The 17,900-nt window shown below is 38.0% G+C and overlaps 1 protein-coding gene across 2 annotated transcripts in view; it reads right to left on the minus strand.

Annotated features, from left to right (window-relative positions):
• Positions 1 to 7,860: 7,860 nt before the first annotated feature.
• The window catches only part of chrna6 (cholinergic receptor, nicotinic, alpha 6), a 29,991-nt gene continuing 19,951 nt past the window's right edge, over positions 7,861 to 17,900 (minus strand). Inside the window, exons 5-6 of one of the 2 annotated variants that reach the window (XM_067402710.1) lie at positions 16,678 to 17,737; positions 7,861 to 7,968 (exon numbers count right to left, since the gene is read on the minus strand). In XM_067402710.1, the coding sequence (XP_067258811.1) occupies positions 7,948 to 7,968; positions 16,678 to 17,737 (1,081 nt within the window). In that variant the 3' untranslated portion in view covers positions 7,861 to 7,947. Of the gene's footprint in view, positions 7,969 to 16,471; positions 17,738 to 17,900 lie in introns of those variants that run through there. The other variant, XM_067402709.1, reaches the window with a different exon arrangement.

Genomic DNA, 17,900 nt, shown 5'->3' on the forward strand with positions numbered 1-17,900 from the left:
TTACCAATCACTTCTAGTTAAATGTGTATTTACATGTTTGGTCAGTTAATTTAATCTTTATCTGTTTGTCTAAAAAAACTAGTTGCCTATATGATAGATAAGGAAATTAATTTGTTCTATGGAATTAATTTGTATGTAAAAAAAAATATATATATATTTATAATAATAATATTTGATGTCTGTGTGACTAAAAGTGTGACGATCTTTGACTTAAATGATTAATTCACTTTAATTAATTTTCAAATTAATTTCCTGTTAATTTACTCACCCCCATGTCATCCAAGATATTTATGTCTTTCTTTCTTCAGCCAAAAAGAAATTAAGGTTTTTGAGGAAAACATTCCAGGATTATTCTCCATAAAGTGGACTTCAGCAGTTACCAGCAGGTTGAAGGTCCAAATTGCAGTTTCAATGCAGCTACACAATCCCAGATGAGGAATAAGAGTCTTTTCTAACAAAAAACAAAAATACTATATACTTTAATACTTTTTAACCACAAATGCTCGTCTTGCACCAGCTCTCTTCTTCTTGTTGTTGTAGAATTCTGGCAGTGTAGACACTGCTAAGTGTATTACTGCCCTCCACAGGTCAAAGTTTGAACTAAATTCTCATATACAATATGCTAGTCCAAGTATTCATTCATTCATTCAAACTTTGACCTGTGGAGGGCAGTAATACACTTAGCAGAGTCTACACTGCCGGAATTCTACAAGAAAAAGAAGAAGAAGAGAACCAGCACAAGATGAGCATTTGTGGTTTAAAGGTATATCATTTATTTATTTATTTAGAAAATGACTGATCATTTCGCTAGATAAGGCCCTTCTTCCTCATCTGGGATTGTGTAGAGCCCTTTGAAGCTGCACTGAAACTACAATTTGGACCTTCAACCCACTGGTAACTGTTGAAGTCCACTTTGTGGAGAATAATCTTGGAATATTTTCCTCAAAAATCTTAATTTCTTTTCAGATGAAGAAAGAAAGACATAAACATCTTAGATGACATGGGGGTGAGGACATTTTCTGGAAATTTCCATTTGAAAGTGAACTAATCCTTTAATTAGTCAATCCAAGTCTCCTTTATTTCTATAGTGCTTTATAAAATACAGAAGGATAAAACAAACAACTTCTGATGCTACTTGGACATGTCTTCAATGAGGAACCTCGAGTCATTGGGTGATGTGAATTTTAGTCTTCATACAACCTCGCCCGGACAACACAGCCAGAGGTGAGCAGCCCCCAACTTGTGTCCAAGTGGGCATTCAGCCACGGATCCCCCCTCCAGATCCACAGCCATCGTCTTTTCAGCGGCCTCCAGGATGTTCTTAATGGCCCTTCTGCTCTGCATTCATTTAATACCAAGAAGTTTAAGAGTTTGCTGCATTGATCTGCCAGCAAAGCCCCGATACCCAACTTCAACTGGCTCACAACATGCTCTTCATCCATTGCTCCATCACTCTGCGACCAGGCCTGCATATTTAGCCTTCTTGCGTTCATATGCTTCCTCAATCTGGTCTTCCTAGCGGACAGTTAGCTCTAGCAAAACCACTTGCTTTGTTGACTAAGATGTTAAAACCATGTCTGGACGAAGCATAGTGGTTGCGATGTTGTCTCGAAACTTTTGCTGCTATCCTAGGTCGACCTGAAGCTGCCAGTCCCTTGCATTGGCAAGAAGCCATCCCGCTGAGCCAGACTGCTGATGTGCTTTCTCTCCAGCTCTTATGAAGGAGATGTATTGTCTTGAGGCGTGTTGATTCTTCCTTTCTTGAATTACTGTGCTGATCGTATCTGCCAAAAACCTTAGCACTTGGTCATGGCGCTATCTCCCTTCCCCCAATGCCTTTAGGCAAGCACTAAGGATGTGCTCCAAGGGGCCCCTCTTCTGACACAGCTGGCATGCTGGGGTGTTTGCCATTCCCCAACAATGCAGATTGGCTGGGCTGATTGAATGGGAAACGTAATGTGCAATGGTTCGGCTCTCCAGAGCTCTGACCAGGTGATCTTGTAAGGTTCTGCGTGCTCCCATCTGGTCCAGGCTCCTTGTTTACATATGCCAATTATCTTGCTTTCAGCATTCTTCATCCGCGTCTGCTCGTATCTCATCCTGTACCAGTTAGTGCTTCTCTTTTCCAAGGGCTCTGCCGTATCATGGTTTGGAAAAACTACCAAGTCCTGCCTGCCCCACTGCCACAATATCCATCATGATGTTATGCCACAGCCGTGCTATCAATACCATTTATGTAAAAATCATTAATTCAGGTTATGTCATTTTTCTGAGACTGTGAAGTACTGAACAAGTAGTTTAAAAGGTATCTATCAAAGGTAAAATTCTCCTCAGACATTTTGATATATCATTCCAGTCTTTATTGAAAAATATTATTAATTTTATAAATAAATCATCTCTATTGTTTATAAATAAATCCTATTGTTAACTTCTTCATACTTACCTTTTGTGTTGATTGAGGTTATTCTCTTTTGATTTAATTTCCATGCTGTATAGGAATATTACTATAGGAGTATAAACAGTTAATCTGGGTTACAGTAGCCAAAAGGGGTAATAGGAGTAATATTAATATATAGTCGGGAGACACACTGTCAGAACCCGGTGCTCTGCCCTATTAAAGGTTAAGGGTAGGATGTTCTACAAAGTACCTGGATTTCTGTAGATGTGACCTTGATGTCAGAAGAGACTCTGTATATCATAACCTCCCTTGTTCGAGCTTGGTGAAATGCCCATACAGCAATGCTACTTAGCTACTTATCTGTGAGGTCTGACAGGACAGTTTTCTCATCCTCCTCAGCCAACTTGTGTTGAGGCTTAAGAGATTTGATTTCTTGTCTCAGCTGACTGATCTTGAGTTCAGGACTGTTTTAAAACTCATCCTTGCCCAAGTAATGAGCTGTTCCAGCCCTGTGAGGAGCCATCTGCACCCTGGTTTGGTCTTGCTGGATTGCTTGCACCATGCTCTTCAATAACACCAAACCGAACCTAATCCTAATCTTATTAGTTTCAGAGAATCAACAGTTTATCTTTTCATAAGATAATGCAACTCTGCCATAGCCACACCCAACTTTCTTTTATCATTTATAGTATTCATTTAGTAGTTGTGTTGATTACTTGTGTTTATCTTTTTGTTAATAAAATGTATTTTATTACACTTCTGTCTTCCTTGTGTTGATAATGCAGTAAGAGACTTTACAAGTTATCTCACAAATCCTTCAAATTGGTCAGATGTAAAACTCCCACCAATTTACATAATTTTATGTATTCAATAATCATCTTTGATTGTTATTTTACTGTTAAGGAGAAATTCCTCAGCTGGTGCACTGAGGAAAAAGGAATAAGAAGTCACTCTCACACTCACCTTAAGCGACGTGACCAATACTCATATTAATTTGGTGCCAAATTAACTCCTACATAATTGGTGTCTTGTGTGAGGTTAAGTTAAACTGCAACAATCGCTAATCATCTACATGGGCCATTGGTGCTTAGACCCCAATGATTGCTGGTTGCGGCTATATTTACAGTGTGTTTTTTACAAATAGAAGGTCCACAGTTATAAACCCACAAGTCTTAATTATTGCTTCGCACTGCATGTCAACATTAGCATGCAGCTGGCCACTACAAATATAGCCTTGTTCATATTTGACTGTTTTAGAGCACTGATAAGACAGATTTAGGACATTAGAGATACATGCCCATGGCCTAAATATTTTTGTTCAGATTCAGGTACTATTTTCAAAGTAACCTGAGGACTGTATTTAATTTTTAATTTCTTTGAATTTTAGGGAATTTGGGTTTTAAAACAGCAATAATATGACTTTAATAATTAATTTAATATGGCCAGTTTCATGGGGCCTGTTAGTTCATTTGGGATTAGTTCATCATGGATTAGTTCACTTTCAAATAAAATTTTCCTGAATAATTTACTCACCCCCATGTCATCCAAGATGTCCATGTCCTTCTTTCTTCAGTTGAAAAGAAATTAAGGTTTTTGATGAAAACATTCCAGGATTATTCTCCTTATAGTGGACTTCAATGGACTCCAAATGGTTGAAGTTCAAAATTTCAGTGTATTTTCAAAGGGTTTTAAACAATACCAGATGAGGAATAAGGGTCTTATCTAGCGAAACCTTCGGCCATTTTCGGAAAAAAATGTAAATATATATGCTTTATATAAACAAATGATAGCCTTCCAAGTTCTTCCGCCAAAACCACACTTTCGTATTCTTCAAAAAGCTTATGCTGTATGTTCTATACCTTCCCTATTCTACTTATGGAAAAAAGTGGAACTGGTGCTGCGTTCGTTCTGTCAAAAACCTTAATTTCTTTTTGACTGAAGAAAGAAAGACATGAACATCTTGGATGACATGGGGGTGAGTAAATTATCAGGAAAATTTTATTTAAAAGTGGACTAATCCTTTAAACAGTGAGTGTTATGAAGAGAAGACTGGAAAGCAGAGTGACAATCATTTCACAGCATGATACAGTTTTGTTTATTCACCTCTGACCTTTCCTGGCACCACTTTCTCCAGTAAACAATGCAATTATTGTTCTATTAAATCTTGTTTATTTTTTCAAAATATTTCAATTTTTTACACCAACTTTTTAAAACTCACATAGACATCATTTTTCTATACGTGACAACAGGGCCGGCTCTAGCCCTTTGGTTGCCCTAGGCGAGATTGCCCTAGCCCCCCTGGAATGCTAGATGTGACTTTGGTAAAGTTGGTTTTATATTCGCACATTTGGACATCCATATTCAATAGCCTTGTTAATCACACTACATTGGACATTCAGTGGACATTCACAAGTAAATATGCCATTAAAACAATACTTGCCTATTTTGATCGACTGTGAAAATTGTTGTAAGTTGACAATCATTGGTTGTCAATATCATATCGCTGCTTAAAATTTGCAAACGTTAATGTATTTATTGGAAAGTCTGAATTTATCAGAAGTCTGAATGTGCGAATATAAAACCAACTTTACCTAAGTAACACCACTATCAGCATAATGGTTACTGTATGTGTATGAGCCTGCTAGTTATAATGAATGTAGAGTAGAGAGCAACTGTACTTTTCATAACTAGCATGCATACGTTATCCGAAATACTGGTCTTTTGACATTTACATCTATGTAGGTTATCAGTGAAGTTACGTTTGCTAGTAATACGTAGCAAACTAGCAAAGTAACTAGCTAGCTAGTGATAGCTTAGTGAAGGCAATGAAACGTTCAAGGTGATGATGCACAATACTAAGCAAATTCATTTATCACCTTAATGGCTGAAATGAGAAGATTTACCTCTATACTGGGTTTTCCTTTTATCTTCTTGCTTTCTCAGTTTTCGTCCCTGTGCATCGGAGGGTTTATTAGACCGCTTCATTTTCTTCATCAACTGCGCACTTGCCTAATGTAACGTAACGTAATGTAATGTAACGGCGACCCTAGAGGGCGCCCGCGCCCCCAACATATTTGTCGCCCTAGGCAACCGCCTAGTTCCCTGTGTGACAGCTTTGAGACTAGCCTTCAGTATCTCTGTATTAACAGGAAGAATATCTACACTGTCAAGTTCTCAACCTCCTGCCTAATGACTGCAGCATTGACTAATATTGACAGAACAAAACTATGGCCCCTTTACACCTGCTTTTACAAGAAAGCTTTATTAAAATGCCAATCACATGCATAATAGTCACATAAAAGGCTGACCTGCAGTGCAGTCATGTAATAAATCACAAGAGACGCTCTGTCTCACACCACAGGTTATTCAAACAGACACAACACAGTAAACAGCAAGTTCAGAGCCCTATAATCATAAGGACGTACTGCCGAGCCTCGGTCACTCTGTAAGTGGCATTTAAAAGGCTGTTAGTCTGTTAGAGGGGTTGCAAGGGGCACGTGACTCAGCATTAACTTGCTGCTAATGAACAAAGTGCTCAATACCCAGATAAAAGCATTTTTGACTGTGTGAAAGCAATGAGCACAATGCTTATTGCCAGAGCTGAGCTGCACTGGTTTATCAGCAGGGGGAGAACTAGATAAAATGGAGACTGAAAGAGAAAGAGATACAGACCTTCTCTCTAATGGAGCACAGGAGCGTGGTACGGGAGACTGCGAATTCAGTTGTTAGCTGATTTTTTTCTTCAGAGTTACAGGTCAAGTGTGAGTTGACTGATTAATAGATTTTCACATCAAATATGTTTGAGATTTTTATTATTTTTACGAATAGCTGATATAGGAGTATGCCAGGACTAAAAACACCTATAAAGGATATTTTTTTCTGTTCTTTAAATGTGTAATAAAATATTAATTAGTATTAAACATTGGTGAAGCAACATGTAAAAAAAAATTTTGTTTTGATAGAAAAAAAATGCAAACATGAAGGCAACTATATTTTATAATACAATATGGAAAATTATGTATTATAATGAAAGAGTTAATTATATTATATTTGTAGTAAACATTGGTAAAATGCAAAAAGGTGGAAAAAAGGCAGCTAGAAGCAAAAATATACAATTTATAAATTATATATTATAATAAAACATATTTATTTGTATTAAATATGGTAAATCTATGTGTAAAAAACTGGTAAAATTGTTTGTTTTATTATAATTATAGAATATTGTTTTTATTATGATTGTAATTTATAATAAAATCCATAAATTATATAATAAAATATATAAATTTTATCATATTTATTTGTATTAAATATTGGTGAAGCAACAGGCCTTTGTCTTTTGTGTCAAAATATGTGACAGATTCAGTAATTCTCATTTACTATATACACTTGTAAACATTATTAAATGTTAATCAAATGACCTCAGATTCGACCTTGTGAATCATGACAATTTAGCAGTGTATAACTACAAAGAGGCAATTTGGAAAGTAAGGGCCTTTAATGGAACTTCATGCAGAGGACATTATCCCCCTGTGGTCCTTTAGATCCCCCTTTAATTTGAACAAAAACATAAATGTAACAACTCTAACACTCTGTAAACAGCAGCATAACACCATAATTAAAGAGCTTTATTATGATAAAGAGTTGATTTATGAGAGGTTTTCATGTTAGTAAAAGTTGCTGTGTGGCTTGGACAAGCATAATCTAACAGAAGCTCTGCACACTAGAATGAATTATTGAGTGATAGCCTCTTCCCTTTACTTCCAGTTGACTTGACTGAGATGTGTGTGAGTGAATGAGCACACAAGTTTGCATGAGCATGTAGGTCTACTCTCTTTCTCATGTTTTCTTGGTGACCATTAGATATATAAACTGTTTATGTATACATAAACAGTTTTTTTTGTTTCCGATCTAACCTAAATAGAGACAGAAGTGGCATATTTAGCGAAATGAAGGACATCTGTATATGCATCTGTTTTTGTGCTTGTGTGTGTGTTGGACTGTGAACTCTTTACACTAAACACACAAGAGGCTCCAGCAGATGAACCATCCAAAAATCACACCTGGGGCCCTTTTATACTTCATGTGTGCCAATAGCTAATATTCATGCCGTGTAATTTTTCAGAAATTACTTCAGTGATGAGCACACTGCTTTTAAAAAGAGTGCTCGCATTGATTTATCTATAAAACATATCCTTGTTAAAGCCTTCCGAGAGATCCATTAGACATTTAAAAGCTGTCTCTATCCCTCCATTGTGCCCATGTGTGTGTGTGGAAAACAACAAACAATCCTCAGCTTTGCTTTATATGCCTGTTAGAAAAAGGAGAAAGAAATAACAGCATAAACACAAAAGACAGTGGGAGTACAAGGAACACCCGGTGAACAGGTGACATTAAAAATTTTGAGTTTTCATTTTCACTGTTGGAGAATGACCCTACACAAGGGCAAATACATAGATCAGTGCAGCATTTCGTGTTCTGTGAGTTAAAACGAGGTGATGTCCTTGAAAGACCAGCAGTGACGAGATAAAATCCAAGCCAGTCAGTCAAGCTTAGGGAATGATTCTGCATGCCTGATCAAAACAGGAAAGAGAGAGGATTTTATTATGTAGTTTGAAGAGAAAGAGAGGCAGAGTGAGTAAAACGCCTCAACGCTAATGTAAATGACAGGCTGTCCTTAGAGATCCCTAAAACTCTATTTCTGACTTATCATGTCCCACTCCTTGAGAATAACACAGACACAAACAAACATTTAAAGAGTATTATCAAAGAAACTACATTTCTTCCTTAGCAAAAATAAATGCTCTTTTTTTAAACCTTTCTCCAATTGGTGGAGAAATGTTTTAATATTCAAAAATTTCAGCTACTTGATTGCATACCAACCAATGGATACTGTATCTATAAACTTTCAAAAATCATTTCTATTTTGAGAATAGAGAGGGATACAGCTGTGTGTTTTTCTCTGTGTTGAGAAGTGATGTGGTGACAGTAAAGATTAAAGTATCTGAAAGCATCTGCTCTCACCAATAAAGAAACAATAATGCTTTTCAAGTCTATCACAATCATATTTTAAAACCTGTGTGATAGTATTCAACACCATGTTGAGCAAAAATAAATACATGATAGAATTCTGAGTTGTGATATACATACACACACACACACATACATAGTTATATAAATGGTGGCATTACATAGACTTTTATTGTTTTTATATACAGCTATTTATAGTTATAATACTATAAAACCCTAACCCAAACCAAAGCCCTAAACCTAACAGGAAACTTCTGCATTTTTACAGTCTAAAAACATATTTAACTTGTTTATATACCATTTTTACAAATGAGGATGTTCCCAAAAGGAACATATTGTTATTGTCTCCAAAATATGGTAAAGTACACATTTTGTACTTGGGGCTTTCTATTGACTTCCTGAGATAATGATATTGTTCTATTCCCTACCCCTCGCAGAAACGTTTACAGTAACATACAGACACATTCTACAAATAGGTCAGTCCACCATGAACCAACCAGACAGCAGCAGAATCTGTGTTTGAGTTATGAAGGTACGTTGTTGCTGTAGGAAGCATTATGATAGGGTCTTTGGTGTAGAATGTCATACTATGATCACTAGCCTTGAGTTTGGCATTAATAAGAATCCCAGGTCTCTCACCGTGAGACAGCACAATTTAATCATCTCGACCGAGGACTATGTAAAAACACAGCAGTGGCACAGCAGATACTCAGTCACACAGAAAACCTTCTCTTCATATAAGGATAATCTTATACTATATATATCTAGGTGTTTTGCTGTCAGCCATGTTCTGTTCTGCCATTTCTCTTTATGGTCATGTGTATGTGATTAGTGGTCGCTGTCCTTGGTTCTGAACGGCTGCTTTCAACAAAGTGATTCAAGTGTTTGCTCTACTACAAAGCAGACAAAGTCAATCTCTCCTGCAAACATCACCTTCACCATCCCCTAATATTTGAGCTCTCAAAAAAAAGAAAAAAAGAACACAAACTACAGGAACCTCGGTTCCAGCAGGCTCAGCCCAGTTACATCAGTGGGTGTGTTTTTTTTTTAGAACACATGCACAATAGCTCTGGAGAAGAAGGCTTTGCTATTGGATTATTGGCTGCTGTTGCAGTGACAAAAGCTTCAGATTCCATATATAGTGACAAGGCGGCTATAGCCTGGACCATGGAGACCAAGGCACACCAAAGAGTAACAAGGATAACAATAATATGACAACAGCACAATGTTGCCCGACTAATCCAGAAAGGACAGAAATGCAGTATTTTGAGGCAAGCATGACCTCAGAATTTAAGCACTGCAAAATAATAATAATAAAGCAAATCTAAGAGAGAGGACTGCATGAAAGTAAATGTGCATTTTATTTAGGGATCTTATGTGCTTTCATGCTGAGCCACACACATCCAGTTTGGTAAGCAACCAAAGGAACAAATGACAAAAGAAGAGTAATACAAATGCAAAAACATGCAAATGCACAAACAAATGTTAATTTTAGATATGGCAGCACATCCACAGTAATCAGTATAATGAATCAGATGAAAAAAAAAAAAAAACAAACAAACAAACAAAAAAACAAAGGAAGAGGGTGGGAGAGAAAAAGCATAAGCATCCTTAGTTTCAAACAACTATCAAGAAAAGGAAATTGATGTTCATCCACTAAAGTCAAAAATTCTCTATCTGTCCATGTCACCTTTTCATCAAAAGACATCTAAATTAATAAATACATTTATTATGATCACTGAATGAAAACTCAGATCCTTCGACTATTATCTGTCACAAATTCCACCCTAGACTTAATGTAAAGGACAACAACTGTGAATTTGTTTTTGTATTGCATTTCATTTTGTGTGTTAGCAAGTGCCAGTATTATGTATTATGCCTTACTATTTTCCACACACACAGGGGCAGATATGGTGGATTTCCCACTTTATAACCCTCTAATACTCAAACAAACAAACCCAAAGTCATTTTCCTGCATTATTCTGTCATTTTCATAAAACCTATGATAAAGTGCATCTGCTCCCTGAAGCCAATATATCAATAATGAGCAGTTTTGTGCAAAATTGCAGATTAAAGGAAGAGGCCTCTTTAGTGTTTTGCTAATTCCAGCCAAATGTTGGTAATTAGCTTAGCTTAGCCCCCCCACCCCCACAATCTGAATGCGTACAGAAGATTGTTTTCTTTGGAATTAATGTATTACATGAGCTTTTGGAGTTACGGCCAAATGTTGGCACATATCAAAGATGCGGCCCCACTTTATATTAGGTGGCCTTAAGTACTATGTCCTTACATCAGAAGAATAAGTACAATTTACAACTGTGTTCATATTGTACTGCAAAACACTTTTGCTGATATTGAGGTGGCATACAGGTAAGGTTAGGGACAGGTTTGGTGGTATGGGTAGGTTTAAGGGAGGGTTAAGGTCTTTGCACACTGAGTCCAAAATTATTCATAATAAATCATAAAAAAATTGGGATCAGGTTCGATTTTCTGCATTTTTCGCATCTGTGGCACACATTTTGAGAGATGTTTTGACAATTCAGAACCACTGTACAAGCGAACGCCAAAATCCCGAATGCCATCTGACAAGTTGATTCACGTCGTCTACAGCACAAAGCAGTAGCACTGTATGACAAACAAAGTACAGAATACAAAGATACAGAATATAAAGACAGATTGCTCCATTTTTGCTCCAGTATTCGATTTTCTGCGTTTTTCGCATCCATGGCACACATTTTGAGAGACGTTTTGACAATTCAGAGCCACCATACAAGCGAACGCCAAAATCCCGAATGCCATCTGACAAGTTGATTCACGTCGTCTACAGCACAAAGCAGTAGCACTGTATGACAAACAAAGTACGGAATACAAAGATACAGAATATAAAGACAGATTGCTCCAGTATTGCTAGCAAAGCATCAAACTGAGCCAGTGACATCCTGAAGTAAACTTTGAAATGCTCGGGATAATCACGCAGCTCCTTGATGAGGTGGAACTCTCCTTCCTCTTTACGCAATCTCAGGAGTGGATGGACCCAATATTTCCTCTTTCTTTTTCTTTTTAAGAAGAGCGAGGACAACTAAATCATGCTCACTGCTGGAAGACTCCATTTTGTATTATTTTGCGATTTTTTTCGCAACGGATTCATTAATGCGCATCGGACTCAGTGTGCAAAGTCTCTGTGCGTGACGAATTTTTAGGATCACGAATACGAAAAAACGCATACGAAAATTCCTGACTCAGTGTGCAAAGGCCTTTAAGGTGTAAGGGATGGGTCAACAGTGTAATTAGGGCCCGAGCACCAATGGTGTGAGGACCCTATTGGAATTGCTCAGCCAATTATTCTTCTTCTCCAAAATGAATCGCATTTTTGAGGGCCTAAAACGTTCTCAAAAACTCATGAAACTTTGCACATGCGTCAGAAGTGGTGAAAATTTACATCTGATATGGGTTTCAGAATTAGGTGTGGCAAAATAGCTCGATAGCGCCACCTACAAAATTTCAATTAAGCGCCCTTTGCACTACGTTTCACGTACAGTTATGAAATTCGGTAGACAGATGTAACAGCCCAATACCTACAAAAAAGCCCTGAGTGCAAAGCTTGTAAACCCAACAGGAAGTGAGATATTTTGAATTTTCTCTACAAAATTTTGGCAGTTTTTGCCATTTCCAGATGTTGTACTTTAACAAACTCCTCCTAGAGCTTTAATCAGATCAACATCATATTTGGTCAGTGTAATCTAAAGGCCTTTGAGACGTTAAATTGCGAAGAACTAGAGTTTTCGCTGAAGGGCGTGTCCGTGGCGGCCTGGCAAAGTTCGATGTTTCGCCATGAAACAGGAAGTTGTTGTAACTCGGGCATACAATGTCTGATCTGCCCCAAACTTCACATGTTTTATTAGAGTCCTGACCTGAAGACATCTTCATGACAATATTCAGTTTCAGTCATAGCACCACCTGGGGGCAACAGGAAATGACATGTTTTACACTGTGATTAACTCCTCATAGAGATTAAACCAGATCAACATCATATTTGGCAAGTCTAATCTTAAGGCCTTTGAGATGTTAAATTGCAAAGATCTTGAGTTTTCGCTGAAGGGCGTGTCCGTGGCGGACTGACAAAGTCTGATGTTTCGCCATGAAAGAGGAAGCTGTTGTAACTCAGGTATACTATGTCTGATCTGCCCCAAACTTCACATGAGTGATAAAAGTCCTGGCCTAAAGACACCTATATAACAATATTCAGTTAGCTATAGCACCACCTGTTGGCAGCAGGAAGTATGGCACTTTTACATGATTTTGCCATAATTCTCCTGTATTTACTCGCTTACATGCATGTTGCCCACTGTTCGCTGTTTTCCTGAGGCCAACGGGTGGCGGTGAGCCCGGGTGCGAGGGCCCTTTCATCGCTGCTTGCAGCTTTAATTATAAATGTAATTACAGAAATTAATTACAGATGTAATTACAGTACATGCAGGTATTTTTAAAGCATACATACAATGTAAAAACGTAAAAACGTGCATGTACACAATAAGTGCATTGAATCAAATGATTAATTTAAATGTAAGTACATAGAAGTTAAAGCCACCTAATATAAAGTGTGACCAAAGATGCTACTGCAGTCTGTATGCTTGAGTCAGTATTGATTCAAGACATTCTGGTGATATTAAGAAAAGACAAGAGACATTCCTGAACATAAACAATGCAGAGACTGCACAGTCTTTCCATGTTTCTGCCCTATTACATTTGCCATATCTTTGTCTCTCTCTCTCTCTCTCTCTCTCTCTCAAAAAAGTAAAAAAAGTACATACCATTTTTTAAAATCATTCTCATGCAGTAATTTAAAAAATGTAATTATGAATGAATTGCTGATTAGGCTATATATACAATTACTGAAAAAGAATCAGTTTATGATTCATATAATGCTATATTTTCACAATTTGTTTAGAGCTTCTCAACTGCTCTAAAGTCATATGCATACCTTCCATTTAAATTGCAAAAATTGTAATTTCCACACAGCATAAACATTGGTACAGGATTATGATGTGCTAGAATTAAGTCAGATAGTTCTGAAACTGCTTTTACACTTAAGACATGATTATAGAAATCTGCTACTTCAAAAGGCCTAATACTACTAAAACCGATCATAAAACCAGAGGCGCTGTCAACTTCTGCTATAGCAGCCAAGCCAAGATAAGCATGTGCGTTTCACAAACATTTCCCAGTCATATGCCACATATACACACTCATTGCTTGCTGAGTTCAACAAACAGGCAGTAAGACAGAGAGATGATAGTGTGTACAACAAAAAAGCTTCTTTTTATTTGAAAGACATTTGTTAAAAAAAAAAAAAAAAAAAAGTTTTACAAAAGTGTCAGAAGCTGACAAGTGGAAGTGGGGAAAAAAATGAAATGGTGATATTAAAGAGGGGATTATGTCTCTGATGGAGCATGAGTGTAAGAGAGGGAGGGAAAGAAGTCATTTTAATAGCCTGCAGAGCACTAAAAACAGTTATGAATTTAGACATCATGGTCAATATATCATAGGGATGAGACACACTAAGGAAAAAAAAAAAAAAAAAAGATTAATTAATCTCATTTAAACAAATTTTTTTTTTTTGGCATAAACGGGACCTGATTAGTCATTTTTAATTCTGGAATGCATCCATTCTACAACTCTATTTACAGATAACCCATATTCTTGACTAATTTCATCCCATAATCGCACGGCTCATGGTTTATCCTGGAAGATTTCGTGAACTAATCTACACAACACATTTATTTGTGTTTAAACTGGATTTTCTCTATTCCCACTGGCAAGAAAACCACTGTCACTGCCTGTTGCAGATTTTCCTGAGTGACTGTTGAGTAGTTGGTTGAGGGAAGATGGCCATGTTGTTTGATATAAAACACCACATATTATGTGTGTGTAATCAGAAATAAGTGGAATGTAATTGTGCGTAGTGGACACAGAACACCAATCAGTCTGATTAGTCTTCTTATGGACATTTCAGTGCTTCAAGATGGAAGGTGATTAGAAAGGCAAAAAGCAGTCTTTAAGTCTTCAATTGATTAGTGGCAGAAAGAAAAACAGAACACCTGATTAGCTATTTTTTGCAAGGACACTAATATATAGTTTTAAGAGAGCTTTGTTGTAGTGACGGAACACAATTAAATATGGAGCATGTCAGTGACTCAAATAACTGTTGGTTAGAACAGGTAAGCTGGCATCTGTGTTTCATAGATAATTACGAGAAGAAGCCAATTAGAGGTTGTAGGAAAAGCCCCAGAGTTCCCAGCACACACACCAGCACAAAGACCCAAAGGAAGATGCGGTCAATCACCATGGCAACATATTTCCAATCATCCTCCACCTAAGAGAGAAAGGGCACACAATAAACAGAGAAAAAAAAGAGATATGGAAGGTTAATAAATGAGAGAAAAGAGAGGTTAGAGGTAACAAAGAAAAGAAAATGAGAGAAAGAAAGAAAATGAGAACACATGAAAGCAAGGTAAATGGAGGAGTGAGGATGAGAATGAGCGAAAAGCAGGCCTACTGTCTGTCCAAATTCTTTACTAACACTACACAGGGATAAGTTAAATTAGATTACGTTACTACAAGTAGAGCTGCGCGAAACATTTTCCCTCCACATATTTAGGCACTGGGTGCTTTACAATGCTAATGTGATTCAGTAGTGAGGCTCTGAGCCAAGAATGAAGATGAAGGATAAAGTGGTGAGACTTTCCATATCAAAGTATGATGTCTCCGTTGAGGGATCTAAAGCACTTATTGTCAGTGAAGCACTCAGTAAACATTTTCCACTGAGAGTAGTGGAGTCATTTCTGTAAGCTTAAGCTCGATGTCTGTGATGTCTTTCTGAGGACATTACAACTAAAACATGGCATGATATTGGAATCTGAGTCAGACACTAAGTGGACACCTACTTCCAATGGGCAATGAGGATCTTTATTATGAAGACATTATGGTATCTGAATGGATAAGTGGATGGAACAATGGCAGTGCATGTGTTGTCATGTGAATAAAAGTACAATTAAGCATATAATTACTGTTCCCAGAGGGAAACAAGGTACAACACATTGACTATTGGAAATCACACTTGAAATGCATGCCTGAAAAGCCACTAACACAGTGACACCGGGTGGCTACATCCACCTGGCAGGAATACAAATACTGCTGTGTACGTCATTCCCATCGTTTAAGGAGGCTCTTCAGCATAGCTATGGTAGAGTGGGGCTGTGATGTGTTGAACACTCTATACAGCTATGGAAAAAATTAAGAGACCACTCCAAGTTCAGAAATCAATGTTAAGTGGTCTCTTAATTTTTTCCATATTATATATATATTAGTTGCTCTGACTACAGGACAAATATTCATGCCAGTGAACCTAGCAAATATAGAACAAGAATAAATACATCAACTCGGAAACAGCCATCCCACGAGATGAATGACTGTGCAAACCCTCGGGCTGTTACATGCCAAGAGATAGCCTCCACAATTCAGCGAGAAAGACATTGCTTAGACTGCGCTGTACAATGAGCCGAATTGGCTAAACACAAAGAGTTGATCTAACAATCGAAAAGGTCTTAGACATATAGTTGAATAGTTAATCTGAGGCACCTCAAATTTCTCAAGGGGAGCCTCACAGATTTCTATATGACATGCTGCTAGAAGGATAATGATGTCAGCGTACCATGTTTTTGACAGTGAAAAATGCATTGAACAGTCTTGGGCCACTGATGCATGGATTTATCTTTTCTGAGTGAAGCACGCTGATCTGTTATGAATAAAAACATAGGACACCTTGCATTTTGTGCAATTCAAAGAGGCCAACATTGGTATAGGGGATCTATTTTCACCCTTGAAATTCCCATTCCCTACCACAGGTTACTCCCCTGGAAAGGAGGTCCATCCCAAAAGCACAAAATTGAGCAGTGAAAAGCTCACACTGACAGGAAGCTTATTCTGACTGCTACTATCATAGGGGCCATCAGCCCAGGGAGGCACAAAAGTGTAGTTTGCTGCCCAGCTTACATTAATGTGACAGTTGTTAAACACATCTACCCTCTGTTGTGACAGAAAAGCTCTATTGCAAGTAGAGTCGTGTTGCATGACAAAGAATGCTATTTGTTGGCAGGAGAATACAATTTTGGTGGTGCGTTTATCCAAAGAGAACAATTCTTCATAGTCAATGTGTTGTACAGAGTGGAATGACTGAACAGGAACCTATTTACCTCTTTGGCTTTGTTGCGGCTCCTCATGTTCTCAGCAATGTACTTCACACTCTCGATAGCCTGTTTGATCTCTGGTGACACCACAGAGAAAGCCACAACTGTGTTAATAGCCTGTGGACTCAACTGACGACTCACTTTCCCACAATCCCCCTCGGTTGCCTCTTTCATTGGGTGACATGGACATCCCCCTTTCTTTCCTTCTAATGCTGCTTTCCCTTCCCCAAATTCCAAAGAGTTCATCACTCCCTGTTGGGATCCACTATTTTTCCTCTTCTTTCCCTCTCCTCCTCGTCCTGCTCCAGTCCCGGACGAGCTCCCGCTTTCTAGTCCTCCTTTTCCAGAGGACTCTGATAGATCGAGAGGCCGGCGCATGAGCATAATGCGGGGTAAAGCTCGGAGGAAGACTGTACGTACCCAGCTAGGCATAGTGTGGGTCATAGGGGTGCGATAGTGCACATTCAATACAAAGACGGTGATGACAATGGAGAGGGTGACGAAAATCATGGTGAAGAGAAGGTACTCGCCTATCAGAGGGATCACAAGTGAGGTGGAGGGGATGGTTTCTGTAATGACAAGAAGGAACACAGTGAGAGAGAGGAGTACAGAGATGCACAATGTCACTTTCTCGCCACAGTCTGATGGAAGGTAGAAGACGAGTACTGTCAGAAAGGAGATGAGGAGGCAGGGGATGATAAGGTTGATAGTGTAGAAGAGGGGCAGTCGACGTATGTAAAAACTGTAGGTTATGTCTGGGTAGATCTCTTCACAGCAGTTGTACTTGATGTCATGCTTATACCCGGGTGCATCAATGATCTCCCACTCTCCACTCTCCCAAAAGTCTTTAAGGTTGACCTTTGAGCCAATGAGAACCAGGTCAATCTTGGCCTTGTCATAGGTCCAGGAACCAAACTTCATTGAGCAGTTCTGATAGTCAAAGGGGAAGTAAGTTATGTCCATAGGGCAGGATGATTTAAATATTGCAGGAGGGACCCAAGTGATGGTTCCATCATATTTCAAAAGAGCTTTGGTTTTGTCCTCCACCAAGAAGTCTCCAACAGCACTGTGTCAGAAAAAAGTACATTTGAATGTTATGACCTCTGATGCATTCATATATTTAATTCTCAGACTGTTAGCTCTGATGATGTTCATTTGGCTCTAAAAGAAATTAAGATCCTGAAAATATTCCCAAAATGATTACATTTCTAATATTTTAATATTGCATT

This window comes from Chanodichthys erythropterus, chromosome 12, assembly GCF_024489055.1.
Source record: "Chanodichthys erythropterus isolate Z2021 chromosome 12, ASM2448905v1, whole genome shotgun sequence".
Classification (NCBI taxonomy): domain Eukaryota; kingdom Metazoa; phylum Chordata; class Actinopteri; order Cypriniformes; family Xenocyprididae; genus Chanodichthys; species Chanodichthys erythropterus.